Source organism: Myxine glutinosa, chromosome 3 (assembly GCF_964187855.1).
Source record: "Myxine glutinosa chromosome 3, kmMyxGlut1.1, whole genome shotgun sequence".
Classification (NCBI taxonomy): domain Eukaryota; kingdom Metazoa; phylum Chordata; class Myxini; order Myxiniformes; family Myxinidae; genus Myxine; species Myxine glutinosa.
Window position 1 is genome coordinate 99,190,500 of NC_136263.1, and position 25,079 is coordinate 99,215,578.

At 45.3% G+C, this 25,079-nt stretch overlaps 2 protein-coding genes across 5 annotated transcripts in view; both read right to left on the reverse strand.

Annotated features, from left to right (window-relative positions):
• LOC137423341 (putative ATP-dependent RNA helicase DDX5) overlaps positions 1-1,492 on the reverse strand; it is a 38,489-nt gene extending 36,997 nt beyond the window's left edge. For all 4 annotated transcript variants that reach the window (XR_013622862.1, XR_013622863.1, XM_068110376.1 and 1 more), the window contains exon 1: positions 1,357-1,492. Coding sequence is in view for 2 of the 4 variants with exons in the window: in XM_068110376.1 (XP_067966477.1) it covers positions 1,357-1,394 (38 nt within the window). In the remaining 2 variants the exon portion in view is untranslated. The remainder of the gene's footprint in view (positions 1-1,356) is intronic.
• Positions 1,493-4,378: 2,886 nt separating this feature from the next.
• KPNA2 (karyopherin subunit alpha 2) overlaps positions 4,379-25,079 on the reverse strand; it is a 37,283-nt gene continuing 16,582 nt past the window's right edge. Inside the window, exons 6-11 of the mRNA XM_068110367.2 lie at positions 24,039-24,133; positions 23,605-23,868; positions 23,155-23,388; positions 20,742-20,924; positions 20,395-20,541; positions 4,379-5,839 (exon numbers count right to left, since the gene is read on the reverse strand). Of these exons, the coding sequence (XP_067966468.1) occupies positions 5,747-5,839; positions 20,395-20,541; positions 20,742-20,924; positions 23,155-23,388; positions 23,605-23,868; positions 24,039-24,133 (1,016 nt within the window). The 3' untranslated portion in view covers positions 4,379-5,746. The remainder of the gene's footprint in view (positions 5,840-20,394; positions 20,542-20,741; positions 20,925-23,154; positions 23,389-23,604; positions 23,869-24,038; positions 24,134-25,079) is intronic.

Genomic DNA, 25,079 nt, shown 5'->3' on the forward strand with positions numbered 1-25,079 from the left:
TAGCACCAAGTGCATAATGTAGCTAAATGCAATAATGTGGTACAATAAACCTACTAGGTATTACCCTAACATCAAATATATCCTGGAATCCACACATTATGCAAACAGCTAAGTCTGCCTCAAAGAAACTAGGAGTCCTGTTCAGATATCAAAGATTCTTCTCTTCTCAACAATAGCTTCAACTATATGATGGATCGATTCATCCTTGTACAGAGTACTGCTCTCATATCTGGGGAGGTTCTAGCTCCACATATTTACTGGACAGAATTGAATTAAAAATAATCCGACTTATCAACTCTCCCAATCTGACCTCACAACTCGACCCGAACAAATTACGTCGCAAAGTTGGTTCTCTTTCTCTTTTCTACAGATATTACTTCAGTTTCTGCTCCCAAGAACTTGCAGCTCGTGTACCTTCACCATTAGTGAGACCATGGAATACTCGACAAGCCACTAAATCTCATGATTATTTTGTGGCCATTGCATTGGCAACTCAATGGTGGGTCGTTATGATGTTCGTTTCTTCCCCTCCACTGTCAAACTCTCGAACTCTTTACCTTCTCATGTCTTTCCAAACACCTACAACCTTCCCCTTTACAAAAAGCAGATTTTTTTTTTACTTCCTCAAAAACTTCAGACAATTCTCTTTTTTGTTCAATTTTCGATCAATGCAGCTCTTTTATTTTAGGCCTGGCCTCGATGAGGACTGGAGCTTTCAACATTTTAAAAGTGACAGTTGCTTGTATTCAAAATGTCCATGACTGCAGCTTTCAACATTAAAAATAAATAAATAAAAAGGTCGCATGTGCTTGAATTCAAAACGCCCATGCTTTGTATTTTTGGCGCAAATGTTGTTATAAATGTTCATATTATAACTCTTCCAAAACAACTTGGTAACCATGAAGATACGACTTATTTATTGGACGAATGACTAATTTGGTAATTTGCTTTTATGGATGAGGAAACATGTTGCCTGATAAATAACACGGATGAACAGAATTACCTATTTCTTCCTTTGGCTTGAGAAATGGAGGAAAAATATAAAAATAAAGGATTTACAACTCGTTCTACTTAATACGTATGCAAGTTAAAAAATAAAATTAAATAAATCACAAAGCAATGTTTTACTGTCTTTATAAAATTCCAGTCAAGAAGCTCGGATATTTCCCTGCTTGCGATGCGTGAATTCTGTCCGGAGAAACAACGAGTGACGTGGCCTCGATTAACATTAAGCCGCCATGTCGCTCGCCGGGCGCCATGTTGACGACAATCTCTTTTCGTTCCTCAACACCGCGACGCACACAGTAACCCCATAATCTTCGATTAAAACAACACATCAATGTATTCCCATCTCACCGCTCCCTGCCGCGCTCCCTATCACCCCAGGAAGGCATTCTGTTCAGCGTGGAAGATCGATCAGACCCAATAAAGAAAGACACCCTTCCCTCTCGCACAGAAACGGAAGTTGCGTCACACAAAATGCAAATTATTATTCCCACAGGATCGCCGCTTTCTGTACTTCCTGTGAATAACGCCTTTTACCATTTTTTTTTTACAGTTGTCAGGCTTGTCGCATCTACATTAATTATTCCCAATTTTCGGCAAAAGGAAATACGCAAAAATTGAAAAAAAATTCCGATCGGAATCTTTTTACTTCATTCGCCCGACAACCCCGGCTCAATATGGTCCACTTGTTGGTGGGAGGATGCTCCGCCTTGGAAATCCTCTGGAGCGGTGCGTCAAATCACCAAAGGGCGACGAGAGAGAATCAGAGAGCGAAAGGGAATGAAACAAAACTACCACTACTACCAGATATTTTACCGATTCCATGAATTCATTTGACTTGCGTTTCCCATGCATGGGATTTCAAACGGGGTAGGGATGAGGGCGGCAAAAATGCAATTGGCGTTTTCTGTCATTGAGCCGGCAAGCTGTGAGCAACAATTCGCATTTATTGCCACATCTGATGCAATTTAACCCATAAAGTGCTGCATTTACTGGTTATCAGCCCAGGAATGCTTTTTGTCATCGAATTCTCTCCACCCATTAGAAGCAAGCTTTCATAAGTTACCCCGAGTATAATATATTGTAAGAAAGGTCATGATTCGTTATTTGGTCCGACGTCACTATCAACTCATTTGCATAAGAACCATATTTGGTCATGGCCGACGCACTTCACGAGTTAAATGCTCTTTTGGACCGAAAGGTCTTTCCAACTACTTACTGATATATTTATTTATTACTGTACGTCATACAGCTGAGTGAGAAACTTCAAATCTTGCACACTGAAACTTGAAGCCATTATTCCAGACAAAGAAAGAAAACCACAAAGCTACGTGATAACTGGAAACAAATCGCTTGGCTCGACCCTCGGTAACATGGTTAACCGTTTGGTGGAACCAACCAACCACAACCTAGAAGGGCATCGGTGGAGAGCATACCTTCGCTAGGCTGAACAGTTTACATTACAGATCGGTTCTGGATTCGGATCGAAACCAAAATCTAGGGCAAGGCCCTCGAATGAAAGTTAAACTGGCGTCCTGTCTGCCAACATTAGTCGGTGGGCGTTGAAGATCCCACGGTGTCCTTCCTGAAGAGGAGGCAAGCTATCTCCAGCACCCTAAACAAATTACTAACCTGACATATAAGGGGTGTTAAAATGAAGTCCTCATTTGCTCTCCACAGGACAGTTCACCTCCAGCTACAAGTAACCTACCATGACAGCAATCTTCAGCAGGATTGCTCCTTTCATTTATCTGATCTACTTTCAATCCATGCCAATCCTCACACAGATTTGTGGCAATATCCTTTATATAATTAAAGTACATGGTGTCTTATTCATGGAGGACAAATTTTTTTTATTTTTTTTGACGATCTCCAAAACAGTGTAGAAATTCAAACTTGGTGATTGTCACCACATGGAAAGAACAGAGAGCAGGTTCAATTATATACCCTAGTGAGATACCCGTGATACGCACGGGTGGGAAGCCAGAAGCAAACAGGCAATGCAGATACGGCGCATGCTAAAGCATAAAACCAATAAATTCCACATTCCTGCAGCCGCCCGTCAGACATGGGCAGCAAGTTTGTGAAGGACTTCCATGAAAAACATACCCGTTCGCAAACAAACGGGTACGTTCACGTATAGAAACATCCATCGTGGGTCCGTGGTGAATCTGCATATGGCGATCCGCGAAGTTCACGTTTAGAAAGTAGAAACCATCACGGCAGTCATTTACTTGAACTCGATATCTTTTGTATTTCAAACAACATATCTCCAATCACAAAATAAACTTTTAACATTGTCAATGTTTCCTTCATTGTAAAAACTACCAAGTCAACAGTTAAAATGATTTTGAGCCAATAGGCGTTACGGCCTCAGCACGATCGATGGAGACAGCGAGCTGTTGGCTTATACACCGCCCAAATAGCTTTGTGGAATTCTCTCATGCTTGGAATTCTCTCTCTCATGCATTAAACTCACGTCATTTGAACTTTGGCCGAGGTCATTTACTTTTGATGTTTACATACGAATCAAAAAGATAATTGGTTTTGGGTCGTCCTTTCCACACATCTCGTGGGATTGTGAGTTGGAGAGACACCCGCGATGGCGGGGAGGGGGTTGGCATTCTCTCAAGCAGGGATTCAACCCATGTCCTTATAAAAGGTCTTTGTCCGAGGTCATTATTTTTAACTGCGTGTTTTCATTCGTCAGGTTGCGATCGGTGCAGCCGTTTGTGCGGCTCCTAGGAAAATAACGTTATGCGCGAGTCCAAACCTGAAAATGCTGGAGACCAAAGCTGAAATTGGAAAAAGACTATTTTACTCCAGGGAATCCCAGGATTACCCACCCAAAATATCGTTGACGTTTTTGCGGTACCGTTGAACGGACGGACAGACTGACATTTGGTGAATTGTATTTTTTTTTGTTTGTTTCCCAAACAATGAATGCAATTAGACATTTTATGAATCAATATTGGGGTGGCGTATGAAATAACAGTTCATGCTGTGGATATTGGATCACAAGGTTCAAAACTTTCAAGTACATTTGATATGGAGCCATTTCTGGTGGAACCTAATGAAATCTTTCAACTTTACTTTGGGTGGTAACCATGGGGATTTACAATGGTGCGTCAGACTTCGCTCGTGTTCATTTACAAAACAATGCATACCATGGTCATAATCACAGCCATCATTTCTTGATTTCACGAGGTTGCCATCTGGAAAAGTCATGCGATTCATACTACCAAATACACCATACGATTTGACCCTCAAGGCCCACAAACTTACCAAGGAAGTTTCCTTCTCTCAAAGTACTTGGTTACCTACAGTATTGTTTAAAGTTAAACCTATTTCACAATAAGTCATAACACAAAAGTGATACAGCAAATTTTATTTGAAGTGAGAAAAAAAAAATAAAGGGGAAGGGGGAAGAAAAAGAAAAGAAACCCAAGAAAATTTTGGCCTGAAAATATACAAACACAATGAAAATTTAAACGTCTTCAATGGTGGTGAGGGGAAGGGTGGGGGGGAGAGGGGGTCACATTCCATTGCCAAATTCCCATTTTGACGTCACATGAAAACTACATGGCATAATTTAATGGGGATAGCCTGAAATTCATCCAAAGACTTAGTCGCATTTAAAATTAACCCGTAATAGTTACAATTCATTCGCCTTTTTAATTCAAAAAATTCACTCGGATCAGTCTCGACTGTTTAGCCACCAGAATTTGTGGCGTAATGGTGAGTCAGTCTGGGACGTCGGGAGTTCAAAAGCAGAGTCGTACTAAATACTAAAAATGGTACGTCCTGCTTTCCTCGACTCAGCATTCAAAGGATAGAGCATGAACAACCATAGCATCGGCTTGATGGGCCAAATTGACGATGTTGAAGTTCCTTGCACGAGAACTCGTATTATCGACCAGACTCTGTGGTGTAATGGCAAAAGCTTGCACTCCTCATCTGGGAGATCAGCGGCTCAAATCCCACCGAAACCGACCAAAAACAAAATGGTATATGTGCTGCTTCCTTTCTCAACTCGATAATTTAAAAAGGCAAGAGCACCAATCACAACATAGGTTGGCAACCATTGTGCAGGCTTGACCGGCCTAACGATCACCTCCTGCATTGAAGTTCCTTGTGAAGGAAATCTAACGATTATGCTACAATGTATAAATTACATGCCAGCCTTTCCAAAACACCAATATCAGGAACATTGCTGGTTGATTCAAGTACAGCAACAAAAGAAGACTATGTTAACTCCTTGATTAAAGTCATTTCTTGTAATTAGCCCATCGTGTTAAAGCACATGGTCACCTTTTCAAAATGTTAATATGTACATCTTAAACTTTGTGGACAGATTCCCAAATGCACTTGGTTTGTTACTTTGACATCAGTGGTCAAATGAGTTTCACATTGCACAGAAGCGCATTTTGTTTGGCATTTTTCACAAACCAATAACGTCACTAACCAGTCACAAGGTATCACTATTATCGGCGGGGCAGGGGGACAGTGGAAAGCGGATGAGGAAAAAAGGAAAAAAAAAAGCCTTCACAGCAGATACTTCCAAACCACAGGTAAAAAGAATAGAGGAAACGTGCGAGCAGTGCCTTACGAAGACGACCCCATGTGTTCAAAGGCAACGATGAAAAACCCCAAAACAAATAGATTTGCACTTGAATATACAGGAAACACTGTACAACAAAATGGCCAGCCAGCAAACATCATACATCTCAAAACACCAAATTCAAAAGGTGAAGTCACTCTGCTGGTTTGTCACTTGGAACTCAAATGCATTCTCCGAAACCTCTGGTGCTACATCGTGAACCTCCTCCTCTTCCTGAAACATCAAGAGGAAAAGCAGCAACAGTCAGAAAAATCAGATTCCAGATCATCCCCCTGAAGGGTTAATTAGATGGACACCCTCCCTTATGCCCCACAACCACCTTAAAGGAAGGGTGAGACTTCCATTGCCAGCAACCATACCATGATGGAAGTTCAGCATGCAAACCCCCAAATCAAATCCCCTCGCACTTCATATTCTAAAATGTTCTTAGATTGGTGTCTCCACCAAACAACCCACAAAAAGCAATTACAATCACCCAATGCAGAACAAAGGCAAACAGGCTGTGGTGAAAAAGGCAATACTTGGAGTTCAGATGCTCAGGGAAGAAGTGAAGAGGGGGAAGGGAAAGGATGCGTTTGATGTCAACTACTATCCAACCCCAAAGTATGGGAAGACTTGTGATTTTTGGTTGTACACATTTAATAGCACAACTGGTTTAACTGCTGACCCCTGCTGGAGGAAGCAGATATTGCCGGTGGGAAGCAATGCAGTCACAACAAATAATCTCACTCCCAGACAGAATGACTAGTCTGAAAACTGCTGGCTTCAGGGTAGAACATTCAATGTACAGTGCATGCACAGGGTTAAAGGTGGGAACAATATTAAATTATAAATTTAGTGGATAGTTAAAATGCACCAATACATGCTACATGTATGAGACATTGTCTTGAAATAAATAATGCTGAAAAATGGGTACAAATAAATAGCAAAAGGCAAAAATATATATACTAAACTAAACATATATATATATATATATATATATATATATATATATATATATATATATATATATATATATATATATATATATATATATTGTTGCGAATATGGAATTTGACCTCCATATCCGCTTGTAAATATTCCCCTATCTTCTCCGATACTCCCCAACTCTCCCCTTACCCCATTCCCTAGTCCCATTGTCTGTAAACAACACCCATTAGAGCCGATCTTCCCCTTCATCCCCCCATTAAATGTCGTGCCCAGGTCCCCCGCACCACACGTAGACAATTATAGGACATCTTGCTAGTTATTCTTAATCTATGTCAGTTAAGGACTTGTTTCCATTAATTATGACTCTTCGTTGCACCAGAATGTGATTATATGGCACCTGTTAGGAAGTTTAGGACCTCCCCATACCTCTCCGCATCTCTTCCCCATGAAGAAGCGCCAACTACAACAACAACAACAAAAGAGGGGGGCGGCGCGGTGACGGCATGGGGAGTGGGCGTCCTCCTTCCGGCTCGGTTAGCCGCCATTGACCACGCGCTCCACGGGGTTACCACGAAGGGGCTCCCTGTCGGCCCCTCGTCAAGGGCGGAGCCGGTAACCCCCGCACCCAATGAGAAGCCATGGGCCGATGCCATCTGGGGCGGCGCTAACGAGCCGAGGGCGTGTCACTCCCCGCCGGATATACGCGGCCCCGCGCCGGACGTGACGTCAGATGCGCCCCGAGCTTGGAAGGACAAGACGCCACCCTCCCGAGCGCTGAGCGACCTCCCCGGCATCTCCACCAAAGTCGCGACCCACGAGCGCTGAGCGACCTCCCCGCATCTGCTGGACACCACCGTACGTGATTCTGTCCCTGAGCCAGGTGCACCTGAGCCATCGACTGCCGCTTTCCTTGCCATCAAATCCCGTGTGAGTCAGCGTTGTCCCGTTTATCTGTGGTCTGTCTAGGGTTAATATAAGAGTGTGTCTAAGTGCCTGTCTTCCTATGATGTCCCTCTCGTCCCTGTAATCTAACCTTTTTCCGTACGAATATACTTGAAAATCGAAACCCTGGTGTCGTATTGTGTCATTATAGCCCAGCCGGGTGTCTTCTCTTTCCTATTGAGCCAGCGTAGCGCGATTAGTCAACATTCGGGCACAATCGGGTAACTTGTACGGATACGGCGGCCATCCCGCTCGGCCCACCATACCATCAAAGTCGTATCTGTAACAATTGGTGTCGAGGAGTGAGATTGGACCCGGAGCGCGTTTACGCGCTCGAAATTATAACAGCGAAATTTGATTGTGTTTTACAAAAAAAAAAAAAAAAAAACCCGAATTTTGAAAGTCGCGCTATGGCGGATCAACACGGCTGGGGTCCGGTAGGGGAGAGTGAGGCAGGGTCGGTCCAGGACCAAATTGAGGGACATGAGGAGAGCGAAACAGCTGGGGTAGCAGGTGCACAAAATGGCGCTCTCGCGCACGATGCTTCGGGCGCGCAAAAAGGCGCCTCGCTGGTCACCGTGCCCGCGACCGAAGTAGCGCCGCTGGGAAGATTGGAACTTTTTTTTATACAAATGAAGGCCCTTATGGCCCAGAATAGTGAGCGATTGGAGGGCCGGATGGATGCTCAGAGTGAGCAATTGGGGGTAATGGGGAACCGGATGGATGCTCAGAGTGAGCAAATGAGGGTTAATAGTGGGCGATTAGAGGGCCAAATGGGGGTAATGAGGGACGAAGCGAGGGGTACCAGTGAGGGATTAGACAATAATTTTAAGGGATTAGACAATAATTTTAAGGGATTAGACAATAATTTTAAGGGATTAGACATGAAATTTGGGAAATTAGACGATAGATTAGGGGAAATACAGGAGGGGTTAACGGGGGTAGAAAACAGAATGGCCGCTCAAGAGAATCAGATAGAGGGAGTGAAAAATGGGTTAGAGGGGTTAGAAAACAGTATGGAAGGCAAATTGAGGGACATGAGGGACCAAGCGGAAAGGGAAGTTAAACAAATGGAGCAGCAGATAGAGGGGGTCAGAATGGGGGTAGAAACCAAACTGGATGCTCACAGGGAGGAAATGGAGCAGATGAGGGTGGCATCTGGGCAGGAGATGCAAGTGATGGGAGAGGAGATCAGAAGAGGAGTGAGTGAGGAGGTCGGAGGAGTGCGCGAGGAGGTGAGGCACTGTAAGGAGCGCATGGAGAAAGAGGTGAGAAAGGGGACTGTAAAATTGCAAGGTGGTATAGAGGAGTTGACGCTGGGAGTAGAACAACTGACAGTGGGACAAAAGGAGCTGGGGGACCAGGTAAAGAAGAACACAGCGGTAATAGAGGGTTTAAAATCGACACAGAAGGAGATGAAAAAGGACGTAGGGGTAATTAAAAAAGAGTGCCAGACGGTACATGAGGACCTGACGAGGAAAATGGACAAGGTGGTAGAGGTAATGGAGGTTAAAGAGCGGGAGGTGCGGGAGCACATAGAAAAAAATAAAGTGGAGTTAGAGGAAGAACTTAAAGGGGCGCACGAAGAGATGAAGGAGATGAAGCAAAAATTAGAGGAAGTGGAAGAAGGGGTGAGCGAAATTAAGAAGCGACGGAGAGAGGATAAGAAAGAGATAAAGGAGGAAGTAAAAGAATTGGTCCAAAGTCTGTGTTCGGATCGTGATGATGTGCTCATTAACCGGATGAGGGATTCGCAGGTGATGGAGGAGAAGCGAAGAGAAAGAGGACCCGGTGTAAGTGGTGACCAATATGGTCGTGCGTATGATGCGCCAGGGGATTTAAGAAGCTTGGGGGTCGAGATAGACCCGGGTGTTCGTGAGAGGCCACTGGTGAAGTGTGCGACAGGTCTGGTGTGCGAAAAAGGAGGTGTGCGAGAAAATCCGACTCTGGGGTGTGTGAGGAAAAAGTGTGTACCAAGGAGTGAGTGTGCTGGCGAGAGTGAGTCGGTCGTAGCGCGTGTGCGAGGGAGCACATGGAAGCGCGGTGTGGTAAGTGTTACAGAGGGTGTGACGGGAGAGTGTGCGCAGGAGTGTGCGCGAGAAAGGTGTGTGACGGACAGGTGCATGAGGAAAGAGTGCGCTGTCAGAAGTAAGGAAGAGTGTCCACCTGTGGTGAGTGTTACAGAGGGTGTAACGAGAGAGTGTGCGCGAGAAAGGTGTGTGACGGACAGGTGCATGGGAAAAGAGTGTGCTGTCAAGAGTAAGGGTGAGTGCGTTGTCACGAGTGGAGGTGAAAGTAGTGAGAGTGACAAGGAGAGTGAGTTGGTTGTGACAGGTGAGCGAGGATGTACACCTGGGATGGAAGGATGCACACCTGGAATGGTAGAGCGTGAGTGGGAATGCACGCTGGAGTTGGTGGTGAGGCACGTGGTTGGGTGTGCGAATGAGAGCACACCTGTGATTGTCACAGAGGAGGTGACCGAGGAGGGGGCGCGAAGAGGTGTATTGGTGAGGTGTGCGAGCGACGAATGTGTGCCAAAGTGTTCGGTGGTCAGGTGTGTGACCAAGGCTGTGAGTGGAATGAGTGTACCTGGGTGTGTAAGGAAAGGTACGAGGAGCATGGGCACGGCTGGATGTGTGAGCAAGGAACGGGCTGCGGGGTGTAAGCGTCCAGGTGAAGCATCGACGTTACACGGGTTAGAGGTTAGAGCGACTTTTAGCCGAAGCAGGCCCTCGGTGCGTGCCGGGCCTCGCTTTGAACGGCCGCGTCCAGGCTCCACTAGGCGGAGCTGGCAGCCCGATAGAAAGGGTCGTCATGGCGACCACTTTTTGGTGAGACGTGCCGGCAGGTCGAGATCGGGGCATTGGATGGCTCCGTGCCGAGATGGTGCGTGGGATCTCGGCCCGGGTAAACCTCCTTCCCTGCACCGAATGCGGGATGTATCCAGCCGCTGGCACAAAACAACCAGCATCCATTGCTTGGCTTTACGAAGCCGGGCTTTGGACAGGAATTGGCGCACCGAGAGGTATTAGTGAGTCGACTGGGTGATGAGGATAATGTTTTGGCCCCAAAATTAGAGAAAAACAAAATTTGATGATTGGCAAAGGATTGGCAGTAGTGATTGGCAGATGATGGGCAGTGATTGGCCAAATTTTTGATTTGTTGAAATTTGATGTGCAAAATTGGTAGTGAGAGACCCCCGATGTGGTGGGATGGCAAATCCACCATCCCTCACAGGTGTGGGGCAAAGGAGCAATAGTTTATGGGGTGTATGGCAGTGAAAACTAGCCCGGGTGGGTTAGGATATGGTGTGTAGGGATCTAGAAGAGATTGACATTAGGTAACGTTAAGTTTAGTTAGTGACTGATACCTGTAGTGGGGACGCAGGTAGATTAGTATGGATGATAATGACGAGGGAGCGCAATAGTTTAAAGGGACGACTGGGAAGCGCAAGTTTCAGAAGGGAGTAGTTAGCTGAGATGATGCTGTGTGTGTGAGAATTGAACAGGTGTGATTGCACAGGTGTGCAACTGGACAGGTGTGTGGAGCAGTGTATGAGTAGTGAGTGTTGTGGATCAGCGCGAATGCGCTTGGGGAGAGAAGGGTGCCGGTGGCACCAGGTGTGAGAGCACAGGTGTGCAAGTACAGGTGTGTGGAGAAAGTTGGAGTAAGTGGTACGGAGTGGTGTGCATGGTGCGAAGGTGTGGATGGGGGAAGAGTGGACCCCTTTCACGAGTACCCGGGGCGGGTAGTGTAAGTGTTAGGTAGAGGGTGCAGGTAAATTGTGGTTGGATATTGGCATTTGTGGTGCGGTTGCAGAATGGTGTTGTGAATGGGTGCATTAGTGTTGTGGAAATGGCTGGGCGTGTAGCCTGTTAGTGTGTGTAGTTGGTTGGGCACTCCACCACTGTGAGGATGTCGGCCAGGTGAGGCCGCAGGTGGGCTCTGGGAGCCGGTAGTTGTGAGTGGGTGCCTGAGGATCCCGGGTGTGGATCGGGCAGCCCAGTGCCAGAGAGGGCACGGAGTGGGGAGAGAGCCAGAGGGCCTTCCCCTGGTAGTTAGGTTAGGGTAAGGAGCAGGTAAGCTCGGAGGCAACTGCAGTGGTGGAGGGGTGCAGGTGGGTAGACCCACTGGGAGAGGTACACGCCACAGCCCAGAAATTGTACGAGGGCACCGGGAGATGAATCGGGGGAGTGAGACCCCAAATTGAAGAGCACCACAGTTTGGCCAATGGGAATTGGTTTTTAGAACCCATAGTGTAAGAGGGCCAATGGGTTGGCCGGAGAAAGACCCCGGGTAGTGTAAAGTTGTTAGTCATTTAGGAAATAGTTAGGATTGATGAACCTGTCGCACCATACGCAGCCACTTACCTGTGGTGATGATGATGACTCCACACCTGTGTTTTCTTTGTTTGTTGCAGGAAATGAGAATTGCTGTTGGATTTGTGAGACGCATCACGACGTGGATGAGACATTGGGGTGATTCCATCTCTCCCTCCCTAGGAGGGACTGATGATGAATTGGTGATGGCAAATTTTGATGTTGAGTTGGAGATGGCAAATTTTGATGAGAGTTGAAAATGGCAAATTTGATTGGTTAGGAGGGAGAGAAGACGAATTTGGTATATGGGAGGAACGGGGAAGACAGTAGGGATGTTTGTTGATTTGTAAAGTAGATGTTTATGGGTAGTGTTGTGTTGTGTGGATACAGTAAGGGGTAAGGGAGGGGCCATGTAGGTTACCTGGTGGGGGGGGGGCGTACGATAGGAACGTACCTGTCTCACCTGGTTCCCATGTGCCCCCAGTGTGCATTACCTTATATTGCGTGCACTTTTGCGCCCTTACCACCTTACTCACTTGTTGCTTCTTTTGTCTCCCACCTCCGAGGATCTGGCTTTGGGGTAGAGAGAGAGGAGAGAGAGGTGCTGGCGACGCAGTTGTGGGCCTGCACTTTCGCTGTTCGCTGCCTGGATCGGTACACCATATGGACCGCAATGTTTGTGGCCACCCACAATGGACCGCAGTTCGTTTGCGGCCAAGCACCACCCGGGGATGGACCTATGGGTCAACGTGGCACCTATGCCATACAGGTGAACCACTTTTAGTTAACCACCAAGTGCACCACAAGAAGAGCAAGAGACACCTGCAGGGTTAGGGGTTGTTGAAGTTATTTTTAATCATTGAACAATGGTGACTGCACCGATTGGTGGTGGGGTGGTGCTGTTGATGCTCGGGAAAGGGTGCTCTGCACGTTATTAAAGGCCGTCGGCCACAGAGCACTCGTGGGTTGGTGTATCGATGTTGGCAAGCGCGCTCTCTCTATGCATAACATCTGCATGTGTTCCTCCAAAGACAGGTCCTGGATCGTAGTGTAAATATCAGCGTAGTCTTGTAAATAATGCTCCCTACCGGCTGTATGTTTAGTTTGAGGATTCTTTCCGGATTCGGTTATCCTGTGGGTGTGTTTCTGAGAGGAGAAGGGTGCAACGTCGCAGGGGGACATATTTACTCATTTGTGAATATCTATAAAACTGTCGCACTCAGGGTAGAGTTAATAGTAGAGGGAACTACATTGCGTGCCACACTAAAGTAGGTAAAAATTTATCGGGTCGGGACGCCCCGAGGGTAGAGAAGGGTGCAATGTTGCGAATATGGAATTTGACCTCCATATCCGCTTGTAAATATTCCCCTATCTTCTCCGATACTCCCCAACTCTCCCCTTACCCCATTCCCTAGTCCCATTGTCTGTAAACAACACCCATTAGAGCCGATCTTCCCCTTCATCCCCCCATTAAATGTCGTGCCCAGGTCCCCCGCACCACACGTAGACAATTATAGGACATCTTGCTAGTTATTCTTAATCTATGTCAGTTAAGGACTTGTTTCCATTAATTATGACTCTTCGTTGCACCAGAATGTGATTATATGGCACCTGTTAGGAAGTTTAGGACCTCCCCATACCTCTCCGCATCTCTTCCCCATGAAGAAGCGCCAACTACAACAACAACAACAAAAGAGGGGGGCGGCGCGGTGACGGCATGGGGAGTGGGCGTCCTCCTTCCGGCTCGGTTAGCCGCCATTGACCACGCGCTCCACGGGGTTACCACGAAGGGGCTCCCTGTCGGCCCCTCGTCAAGGGCGGAGCCGGTAACCCCCGCACCCAATGAGAAGCCATGGGCCGATGCCATCTGGGGCGGCGCTAACGAGCCGAGGGCGTGTCACTCCCCGCCGGATATACGCGGCCCCGCGCCGGACGTGACGTCAGATGCGCCCCGAGCTTGGAAGGACAAGACGCCACCCTCCCGAGCGCTGAGCGACCTCCCCGGCATCTCCACCAAAGTCGCGACCCACGAGCGCTGAGCGACCTCCCCGCATCTGCTGGACACCACCGTACGTGATTCTGTCCCTGAGCCAGGTGCACCTGAGCCATCGACTGCCGCTTTCCTTGCCATCAAATCCCGTGTGAGTCAGCGTTGTCCCGTTTATCTGTGGTCTGTCTAGGGTTAATATAAGAGTGTGTCTAAGTGCCTGTCTTCCTATGATGTCCCTCTCGTCCCTGTAATCTAACCTTTTTCCGTACGAATATACTTGAAAATCGAAACCCTGGTGTCGTATTGTGTCATTATAGCCCAGCCGGGTGTCTTCTCTTTCCTATTGAGCCAGCGTAGCGCGATTAGTCAACATTCGGGCACAATCGGGTAACTTGTACGGATACGGCGGCCATCCCGCTCGGCCCACCATACCATCAAAGTCGTATCTGTAACAATATATATATATATATATATATATATATATATATCTATCTATAATTCCAGTAATCTCTGTCTGTCTGTCTGTACGTTTGTTTGTTTGTCTGTGACCGCTGTTTCTCGACAACTACCGGTCCGATATACTTGAAACTTGCCAGGTATATTGCTGGGGACCCGAGGATGTGCCTTTTCAAGGTTTCATATTAATCGGACAATTACTTACCGAGCTATGTACAAAAAACGATTCAACCAATCAGAGAGCAGCGAACGATCGCGTGTGCCGAACGTGGAGGACACACTCTGCCTCGGATGGCACATTTGAGAGCGTATTCATTTATTTCACGTTTGCAAACTATGTTGGCGTTAAACTATGTTTTAATAAAGTTTTAAAACTAATAAAAACGAATTTGCGATTCATTCGCTTTCCTGCGCGTTTGTGCACGCGATGGCGATTGCTTTACCAAACTCCGGAAGCCGTTCGCTTTGGACCAAACCATTGCATGTAAATAGAGGGGGGGGGGTTCTGTGGTCGTTGCGAATGGACCAAACCATTCATGTAAATAGAGGGGGGGGGATTGTCACTGTACTCGCAAGCCGTTCGCCGTTCGCTTTGGCGTTGCGAATGAACCAAACCATTTCATGTAAATAGAGGGGGGGGATATAATTTTAGATAGATATATAGTACGGGCATATATATAGTACGGGCATGCCCTAGTATATATAACCGAGAAGGAAGTTGAGGAAGCGATAAAAGCAATGAAGAGTAGAAAAGCGGGAGGGCCGACGGGAGTTGTGGGAGATGTTGAAGGCAGCGGGGAAATTGGGGTGTGAAGAGAATGACAGATCTGCAATCTGGTGGTGAAAGAAGGCCACATTCCAGTGGATTGGGAACAGAGTACCCTCGTCCCTCTATACAAGGGGAAAGGTGACCCTCTGGACTGCGGCTCGTATCGAGCGATAGTTATTAGAGCACGGAATGAAGGTATTGGAAAGGGTGTTGGAGAGGAGGATAAGGAAGAAAGTGAAGATTGACGAAATGCAGTTTGGATTTATGCCAAGAAGAGGAACGACACACGCTTTTTATTGTGAGGCAGTTGCAGGAGAAGTACATGAAGAAGAGGAAGAAGTTGTTTCTTGGGTTTGTTGATCTGGAGAAAGCATTCGATAGGGTTCCACATGAAGTAGTGACATGGGCATTGAGGAAGTTAGGAGTGGAGGAATGGTTGATCAGAGTAGTAATGGCAATGTACAAAAGAGCGCGCACAGCTGTAAGGACGAAGTACGGGAACAGTGGTGAGTTTGAGGTGAAGGTGGGAGTGCATCAGGGGTCGGTACCAAGTCCACTACTATTTGTAGCTGTGATGGAGGTGCTGGCTCGGAACGTAAAGGAGGGTTTACCGTGGGAGTTGTTGTATGCAGATGATCTGGTGTTGATTGCAGAAAGTATGGAGGGACTGAAGGAGAAGATGAACAAGTGGAATGAATGTATGGAGACAAAAGGTCTGATGGTGAATATAGGAAAGACGAAGGTGATGGTAAGTGGTAAAGCATGTGGTGAGGTGGAAACAACTGGGAAGTGGCCCTGTGCTGTGTGTAGGAAGGGTGTCAGAGTGAACTCCATTTAATGTACAATGTGTGCTGAGTGGGTTCATCAAAAATGTAGTGGTTTGAGAGGATCATTAACCAGTGTGGCAGCCACATTCAAGTGTAAGGTGTGCACAGAAGGAGCTGTAGATGGAGGAAATGTTGAGTTGGATATTGGAGATGGCATGAAGCTGGAAGGTGTGAAAACATTTTGTTACCTCGGAGACATGCTGAATGGAGAAGGTGGATCAGACTCGGCAACGGTTGCTAGAGTGAGATGTGCATGGAAGAAGTTTCGAGAACTGAGTGGCGTGCTGACAAGGAGGGGAGTGTCGTTGAAGCTGAAGGGAAAGGTGTATGCTGCATGTGTGAGAAGTGTTATGATTTATGGGAGCGAGACATGGGTAATGAACGGAGAGCAGCAACGAAGGTTGGAAAGGGTGGAAATGCGAATGGTTCGATGGATGTGCGGAGTATCGTTGAGAGAGAGGAAGACAAATGATGAATTGCGAAAGATGATGGGAATAGAGCCTGTGATTGATGTTGTGAAGAGGAACAGGTTGAGATGGTTTGGTCATGTGTTGAGGAAGAATGAAAGTGACTGGTTGAGAAGAGTGATGGAAATGAATGTAGAAGGAAGTAGAGGACGGGGAAGACCAAGAAAGACTTGGCTAAAGTTGGTGGAAGAAGAAATGCAGGCAAGGGGGTTAACAAGGAGAGGCAGAAAATAGGGCAAGATGGAGAAGATTGTCATGGGGACCGCAAGGCTAACCCCCCCTCTAGCAGGGAAAATGGCCTTAAAATGCATGTTGTTGTAGTATTTCAAGTCAATCAGATGAAAATTGAGGATTTCAGAAATTTCAAAAAAAATGTTTGACCTTTGGCCTATGTTGACCTTATGACCTTTGTCGATCTCAAAAATAGTTGGTGGTTGAATTCAGTTGGCTATGATGATCCTTTTTAAATTTCAAGTCAATCGGATGAAAATTGAGGATTTTAGACATTTGAAAAAAGTGGTTGACCTTTGGCCTATGTTGATCTCAAAAATAGTAGGTGGTTGCATTCAGTGCCCAGATATGCAAATCCTTTTCAAATTTCAGGTCAATCGCATGAAAATTTAGGATTTTATAAATTTGACAAAGTTGGTGACCTTTGGCCTATGTTGACCTATTGATCCCAAAAACAATAAGCTTCTTGCTTATGACCAACTACCATTTGGTGAAGTTTTGTGAAGATCAGTTGAAAATTGTGACCAAGGCGACGGACAGACAGAATAACACACAAGACCAACTTTAAATCTTTGATTTCTGTATTTGTACTTGAAAAATCTTTGATTTTCGCCAGTCATAAATTAAACACCCCCAAATCTGATAAGCGAATCCAGAATGCAGTCAAACTCCTTTCACCACCTAATCTTCATTGCCTGATTAATATGGAGACACCAAAATGGATCCAGTAAAATACCTGAATGTTCCATGATTGTACATGACATAACCATTATTTCATGAAAACTTTTGCATGGTGTGAGCCAAAATAAGTAGAGAAATTACAAGTACAACGTTCATTAAACACCTTTCCACATACAGTATTGCGAAAAAGGACAGGGGAAGGGTCCTTTAAACTCCTGTGTTGCATTACCGAACAATATCTATATTTCCGAACATGGGCCACCATTCATCAAAATCTCAAAATTCCAAAGTGGAGCACAATCGGCAAATTTGATTGGTCGAGGTAGTGTAAAATGGTGTACAATTTTGTCAAAGTCCTGCTGAGTTTAAGGCTTTTGGAAGTAAAGAACAGATTTTTGTTCCAATATTCAGGTATCTTACTATAATTCACCAAATGTCTGTTCGGTACCGTAAAAACTGCTGAACCGTACGCAAAGATATTTTGTGTGGGTAATCCTGGGATCTCCAGGAGTAAAATAGGCTATTTAATTTTCCCAATTTCAGCTTTGGTCTCCAGCATTCTCAGGTTTGGACTTCCGCATCACATTTGCGTTCACATAACGGGTCATTGTGACGATGTTCTCATTGTGACGATGTTGTGACGATGTATGTGTTCACGGTAGTGTTTGACGTGATGGTGTGAACGTAATTTCGCAATCCTTTAATGAACGTTTAATGTTTAATGAACGTGTAATGCCCTTCGATGTCCGGGGCCGCATGCGCGCTACACTGGACGGGCCAGCGTGTACCTTTACCTTCGCCATCAGGCTCGGGTAAACCGCTGAGCCCCATCCGTGATGGGGACTGGGGCTTGAGACAGTGTCCTTCATTAAAAGTATAATAAACGCTGTCTCCATCGATCTTGCCAAGGCCGTAACAGCCGTAACGTTTAATCTCCACATGAGAGAATTCCACATAGCTATTTGGGCAGTGAATACGCTAACAGATCGCTGTCTCCATCGATCTTGCCAAGGCCGTAACAGCTATCGGCTCAAAATCCTTTTAACTGTTGATTTGGTAGAGTTACACGTATCAGGAATTTGGTACACGTATTGGGAGTACATACGACATAGCGATTGTGAACACGATTATCTATCACGATTCACGATCACGATCATAGTGTATCGATCACGATTTGAAACATGATGGAATAATATTTACCGATATGAACAGTGATGTGGCTTTTATTGAAATTCTAAAGATACTGTTTAGATTTTGATGATTTGTGTGTGATATGATTCAACGGATGTTTATATGAATCGTTTAAAATAAAAAAAACCTTCAATTTCTGATATTTTGCCTTTTCATTTGGGCCTCCCAATTGAAGCCCCGCCCGTTGCTAGTGCATTACAGCAATACCCCGGCCTACGTCATTAATTGGTTCCATAAGCCGTGACGTAACTCGGTTTTTGACGTAAACCGGGCGTAATGCCTTAAAATAAAGACAGAAGAATATGCGAGAATACATTCCCTATCATGAATGATGGTCGATACCGTCGACTGTGGCAGCCCTGAGGCATGCGCTATCACCGACACTTTTTCACACCTTTTAATCAGATTTAACTTATCTTCCATCGTAGCCACATTACGCTTGGAAACACTAGCACTATCCTTCTTAGGACTCATGGGTAAGACACAGTAAAGGAATAATCACAAAAATAACAGCGAAAGGCAAAGCAGGCACGCGACCGCAGCACAGGACAAAATGCATATGGCGTCGCCTTTGTTTTGAATGAGAACCAGCAGCTATGCGTACGTATACTGTACGTACATGTTTTTTTTCCAGTGCTTTTTATTGTATTTTATCTTGTTTTTTTAGCTTCTTTTGTTGTTAATTTTTATGTACTATTTTATTTATTTTAAATATATTTTGAAGGAAAAATTTTAAAAATTTCACATCCTCCTATTATGATGTAGGAGTGACGTAAAGTCGCACAATGACGTTCGCTGAACTGAAATTTACTCCAGAAGAGTGGCGTAAAGTCGGATTTGACGTAGGTCGAAATGGCGTAAAACGGGGTATTGCTGTATAACCACCGTTTAGAGGCCATTTTTCCCCGCAGAGCGGGGGTTGGCCTTTTTCGGGGACCGTGGGTGTTGTTGTTTTTTGGTCCCCTTTTTGAAGCAATGTTTTACGGCCGGATGCCCTTCCTGCCGCCAACCCTGTTTGTCGCCTTTTTACGACACAGGGAATTACCAGTGAACTGGTACTCAATTAGCCGACCTCGGAAGGATGACAGGCTGAGTCAACCCCCCTGGCGTTAATTCAGCGATCGACCGGGATTCGAACCCAGGATCCTTGGATCCTAAGCTGGCACCCTAGCCGCTAGCCCAACACCAGGCTAATTGTATAATGCAATTTAAACTAGAAGGGCACTCGGTAGAACGAATACCTCCGCCAGGATTAACAGCTTACGTTTTGTATCCCACTGACAGGCCAGATCTGGATTCAGACCTGAACCAAAATCTAATCGGCTTGTGCTCGTCACTTAACCAACTAGTCTACCAAGTTCTGTCCACACCTTAGATATTGTCCTATACTATATAACGTTTTTGGCCCTATCTCGCAATGGTGAAGACTCACTAGAAAAATAGTATCCGGAACTTCAGCAAAATCTAATCGTTTTGTCCGACAACAACTTGAGATATCCTGTTTTTTCAAACAGACGAAAACATCGATCCACCTTCTGTGGCCGAGGTAACAAAAACGTTTTTAAGACTATAAATTATTCTCCCCCGCCCAGAAGTTTACCATCAATGTACCGTCCTTTACACCACCTTATTTAACACGTTGTCATTAGTGCCCATTTGTATCCTGAATGATGTCCCTGAAAACAGCATCTTCCCTATTGGGAATGATTTTCAATTCTAGTTGACTCCGACTAAAATAATAATCGAACTCCTATGTGCACTCGAGACAAGACTCCGCACAATTTGCCAAATTCAGAGCCATGTTTGGATTAATGTTCAGGTGTCAAAAAAACAAAAATTAAATTAGAATAGAGTAATTTTTTGATCATAGACCAACGTCTGTCAGACAGAGTGAACCAATTGCTGAATGCTGCTTTGTCTGGGTAACAAACCAAAGAAGCCCCTATGTGCATGTATGAACCTCACCTCAGAAAAATACTTTGTGATGAGCTTGAGAGCGGCTTTATAAACATCTTCATTTGGGTGAGTTTGAAGTACTTCCAACCGATCAACACCTCCCAACTCTTCCACCATCAAACACAATGAGGTGGTCTCATCCACTTGTTGTGCTGCCTAAACATGGCACAGCAACAGGATGTCAAACAACACAAAAACCACAACTTGTGCTCCATTTTCCTCCAGTGGAGTAAAACAGGCTGACCAAGTCACAACACTACTGCCCCTGACCACCACAACCCCCTCTCCAACCCAAAGTAAAGTAAACCTAATAATCCAATGTAAAATTTTAAAACCACATTCGCTCCACAACATACCGAGAACACATTCTCCAAAGCGTCGATTATGACCAGTAAAAGCTTGCTGTCCTTCACATTCAGCAGACCGAGCAGTGGTTCCAGCACACCAAGTTGTACGAGTTTGACAATCTGACCCACCGTGCCGCCACTGGTCAGGTTTGTTACAGCCCACACAGCTTCACGCTGGGCTTTGAATTCACCCTGTAAAACAATGCCAACAACACTAAAGGGATTCAAGAAACAGAGCAGCAGCCAGCTAATGACTATCGCAGCAGTAAGCAAATTATGCGTTCACAAAGCGTCTCATTTTCCAAATGCATTGTATATCAGTACAGATATACCAATTGGCATCGCATCTGGAAACAAGAATGGCACTCGGTAGAGTGCATCCCTCCGCCAGGCTGAACAGTGTGTTTTGTAGTCCACCGATAGGCCAAAATCTGGATCTGGACCTAAACAAAGTCAATTGGCTTGGTCTTGTCATCTAACAAACTCATCCACCAAGTTGTCATAATCGGTCCACAACTTTTTGAAATATCTTTCTATCTGTCCATCTCAATGGTGAAGAATCGATTACAAAAAAAAAAAAAAAGGATTAAAGATTTTAAAATTTTAAAATAAATAATGGGAAAAAATGCTCATATCTGCATTTGCATCTTCGCAAAAATCGAATCGATTTGTTATCGTCACACCCAACCTATCCACAACTTTGAGGTATTGTGCTACATATCGTTTTTTGCCCCATCAATCAATGGAGAAGATCGTCATGGGGCCCGTAAGGCTAACCCCCACTCTAGCAGGGTAAATGGCCTTAAAATGCTTGTGGCCTCTCCCATATCAATGGTGAAGAATAACAAAAAACAAGCGTTATGCCTAGGTCCCCCGTCGGGGAAGTGATGTGAGGTGACAAAGTGGAAGACGCAGAAAACATGCAATGATATATTTCGCTCACAAGGTTCAGACATATATATATATATGGTGGCGGCCATCTTTGATTTTGACGTGGCGACCCACTTTTCAATAGCGTTCTTCCTTATGCCGAGATACACCCACACCAGATGAGAAGTTGGTACTTCGCTTATTTTTCAAGATATTTCGCTCACAAAGTTCAGACATATATATGGTGACGGCCATCTTGGATTTTGACCTGGCGACCCAATTTTCAATAGCCTTCTTCCTAATGCCGAGATACACCCACACACCAGATTAGAAGTTGGTACTTCGCTTATTTTTCAAGATATTTCGCTCACAAGGTTCAAACATACATGGCGGTGGCCATCTTGGATTTTGACGTGGGTTGCACCCACACACCAAATTCGAATGCGGTCCTTCGCTTACGCACGCACATACATACATACGCACGCACGCCCGTGAAAACCATAATCCCCCTTTCGCTCCGCGGTGCGACGGGGCACAAAAATATCAGATCAGCATTTGGATCTTCACCAAAATGTAACCATTTCATCTGTATGACATGCCCAACCTCAACCAAATTACGGCCGAATGTTTCAAAGATATCTCAAACCACAACTTTGAGATATCTTGTTCAAAACAGAAACAAGACAAGGGAGAAAACAAAGTCTATCCACCTTCACATGACAATGTGCCAAGTTTCAATTTTTTTTCCATTCAGTGGTTTCCAAGAAATAATTTTTCAAGTATTTGCATTTAATGCAAGATGGCTGCCATACCACGTGTCCTATGACTCACAATTGTCATAAAAACACAGGTGTCACTCCGACCCCTGAAAGTGGGAGATCGTACCCTCAAAATAAACTTTCAACTTAAACAAGCATTCTGAGTATTGCGCTGCAATACATGTCCCCTACCGGCAGTCTGTCGTCCAGAAAACTGTTGGGGAAATTACCAAAGCTCAAAGTGCCATAACTTTGTCAAAAATGATCGAAACGTCATGAAGTTCGAACTTGATCTGTAACTTATCATGAGGAAACCATATACCAAGTTTGAAATCTTTAGCGTTAAGAGTTTAGCAAAAAAGTCCGGAAAACTGTTCTTTGCGTGACAGACAGAGACAGACACACACACACACACACAGACACAGACACAGACAGACGGGACAGAGTGCAAACCTATAGTCCCCTCCGGTGTACACCGGAAGGGGACTAATAAGGGGTTCCTCGATCATTAACCCATGTTTGTGGACAGACGGACAGACATGATCCGATTGCTTAACCCCACTTTTCACTTCACGTGTGGCAATAAATTTAAACCACCCTGTACAACCAACAGAAGCATGGTATCACAAGTTTGAGGGTTTATCCAACTCGGCTGCTTTGAACAAGCGACCAATCTCAATGGAAAGACATTGTTGGATGAAGAACTCAATAAACCCAAAGATCAAGGTGCAATCACAATACAAGTCAAAGCATACTTTCGCTGCCAAGGCAACAGGAAGCACGCACACACGCACCTTCTGTAGCACTTGGACAATCCAAGGTAGTAACCCAGCATCTATGACAGCCTGGATCTGTTCGGTACGTCCTGCAGTCACATTAGACACAGTCCAAGCAGCCTCTTTCTGCACAGAACTGCGTGCGTGCTGGAGAAGGTTCTCAAAGAAGGGCAGCACACCGGCATTGATCACCATCTGAGTTTGATCGTCTGTGCCAGTCACCATGTTGCCCACTGCACGCAAAGTAGGTGTCTGTGGACATGGAAGCATTTCAAGACTCAGATTCAAAGAAAAGTTCAGTGCTCAAAACCTAAGTATCCGAGAAAGATGGAAGGTTACAGCTTTTCACATCAATCTCAAGTAGTTAATGAAGGCAAAAAAAAGCTTGAGCACAAGTATTACAAAAGCTGCTCCAAACATCAAGCATGTATATCTTGTTTTTCCCCTTGTCGGAAGCGAAGTGCTCACCAGGATTGAAAGTTCAGGAGACCCGAGAAGCTGGACGAGCCGTGGAACTACTCCAGCTTCAATTACCATCCCGATGCGATCGTTTGCACCATCGGTCAGATACGAGAGGGCCCAGCATGCGTCAGCAACCACTTCCACATCCGCAGACAACACCAGCTGCGTTAGAGCTGGCAGCATATGATGCACAGCTGTTGTCGGTGGCGGTGGGTTCTTGTTTCGGCACAGGTTTGACAATGTCCACGTGATGTTGCGTAGGTAAGACAACTGAGAAGGCACAACACGGCAGTCAATTAGAAGTGAACAACGATAAAAATTGTTCCTTAAACAAGTTGCAAAAGAGCAGAAAATACCCATGATTGCAGCTTAAGCAGAAAAGAAATGTGGAAGTTGCCAAGTATTCACAATTGACCGTCACATGCTCATTTACAACTTACGGGCAAGGATGAAAAATCTGATGCAGTCAGGATTGATATGAGAGGTGCAACCACACCATGCTTGAGAACAAGGTCCCTCAATATTGGACCATCACCTGTGGGTGTGGATTCAGATCATGGAACAGTGTTCGCCATTAACTGTTACCAGACTGGCCAGAAAAGGCAATTTAGTTAATCAGACAAGTGAAAATCTCAAAGCTGTCCAAATGACAGGTCAATTTCATCACCTGAAAGTTTAATACACTTGACATTGTAACCTCAATTATTTATGTCAAAAACCAGTGATTAGCAGCGACCAAGTATCTTTTGAGAACAGATCAACACCCACCTTCCCAGATCAAGTGGAAACAAATGCCCGAAAGATAATTGGAATCTCACAATGAAGGAGAGTCTATGGATCTATTACTTCGCCACTGCAGACAGGTTGGTGGCCTCTAACACCTCCTTTCAAGTCTTGTACCATCTGCTCTTTGTGCCCTCCCCTCACCCACCCACCCCCACGGTTCTGAATCACTCCTCTGGAAATATATATGGCACCCGCCCCCTTCTGGTGAAACTACCTAAATCTAGGATCATTGCTCACCTCCACTCACTCGTTCCCCCTTTTTCCCCCCCCATCTGTGGAATCAACTTCCACATTGCTCTGTTCACCATTTCAGATAGTCCCCAATCTAAAACAATGAGATGTTCTACCCTCGGTAACCTCCCCCACCCCAATCCATTCCAAAATTCAATTATTTCCCTCCCAAGAGTTTTTCTGTATCCATATTGTCCACCCCATGCATCCATCCTCTCCTGCCCACATAGTTTGTCAAAGTCTGTCACTATCTTGGCTTTCAACTCGGCTGTTGGTGTTTCCCCCCCCCCCCCCCATCCCTCTCAACTGTCCCTTTTGTCCTGTTGCGTCCTGATCCATTCAGTGTACCAATTATAGCTATTCCATAAGCTTCAGCTACATGCAAAAAAAACAAAAAAAACAACATTTTTTAAGATACTGTGATTTGAAAATATTTCAAACTACAAATCAAGTATAAAATGCAG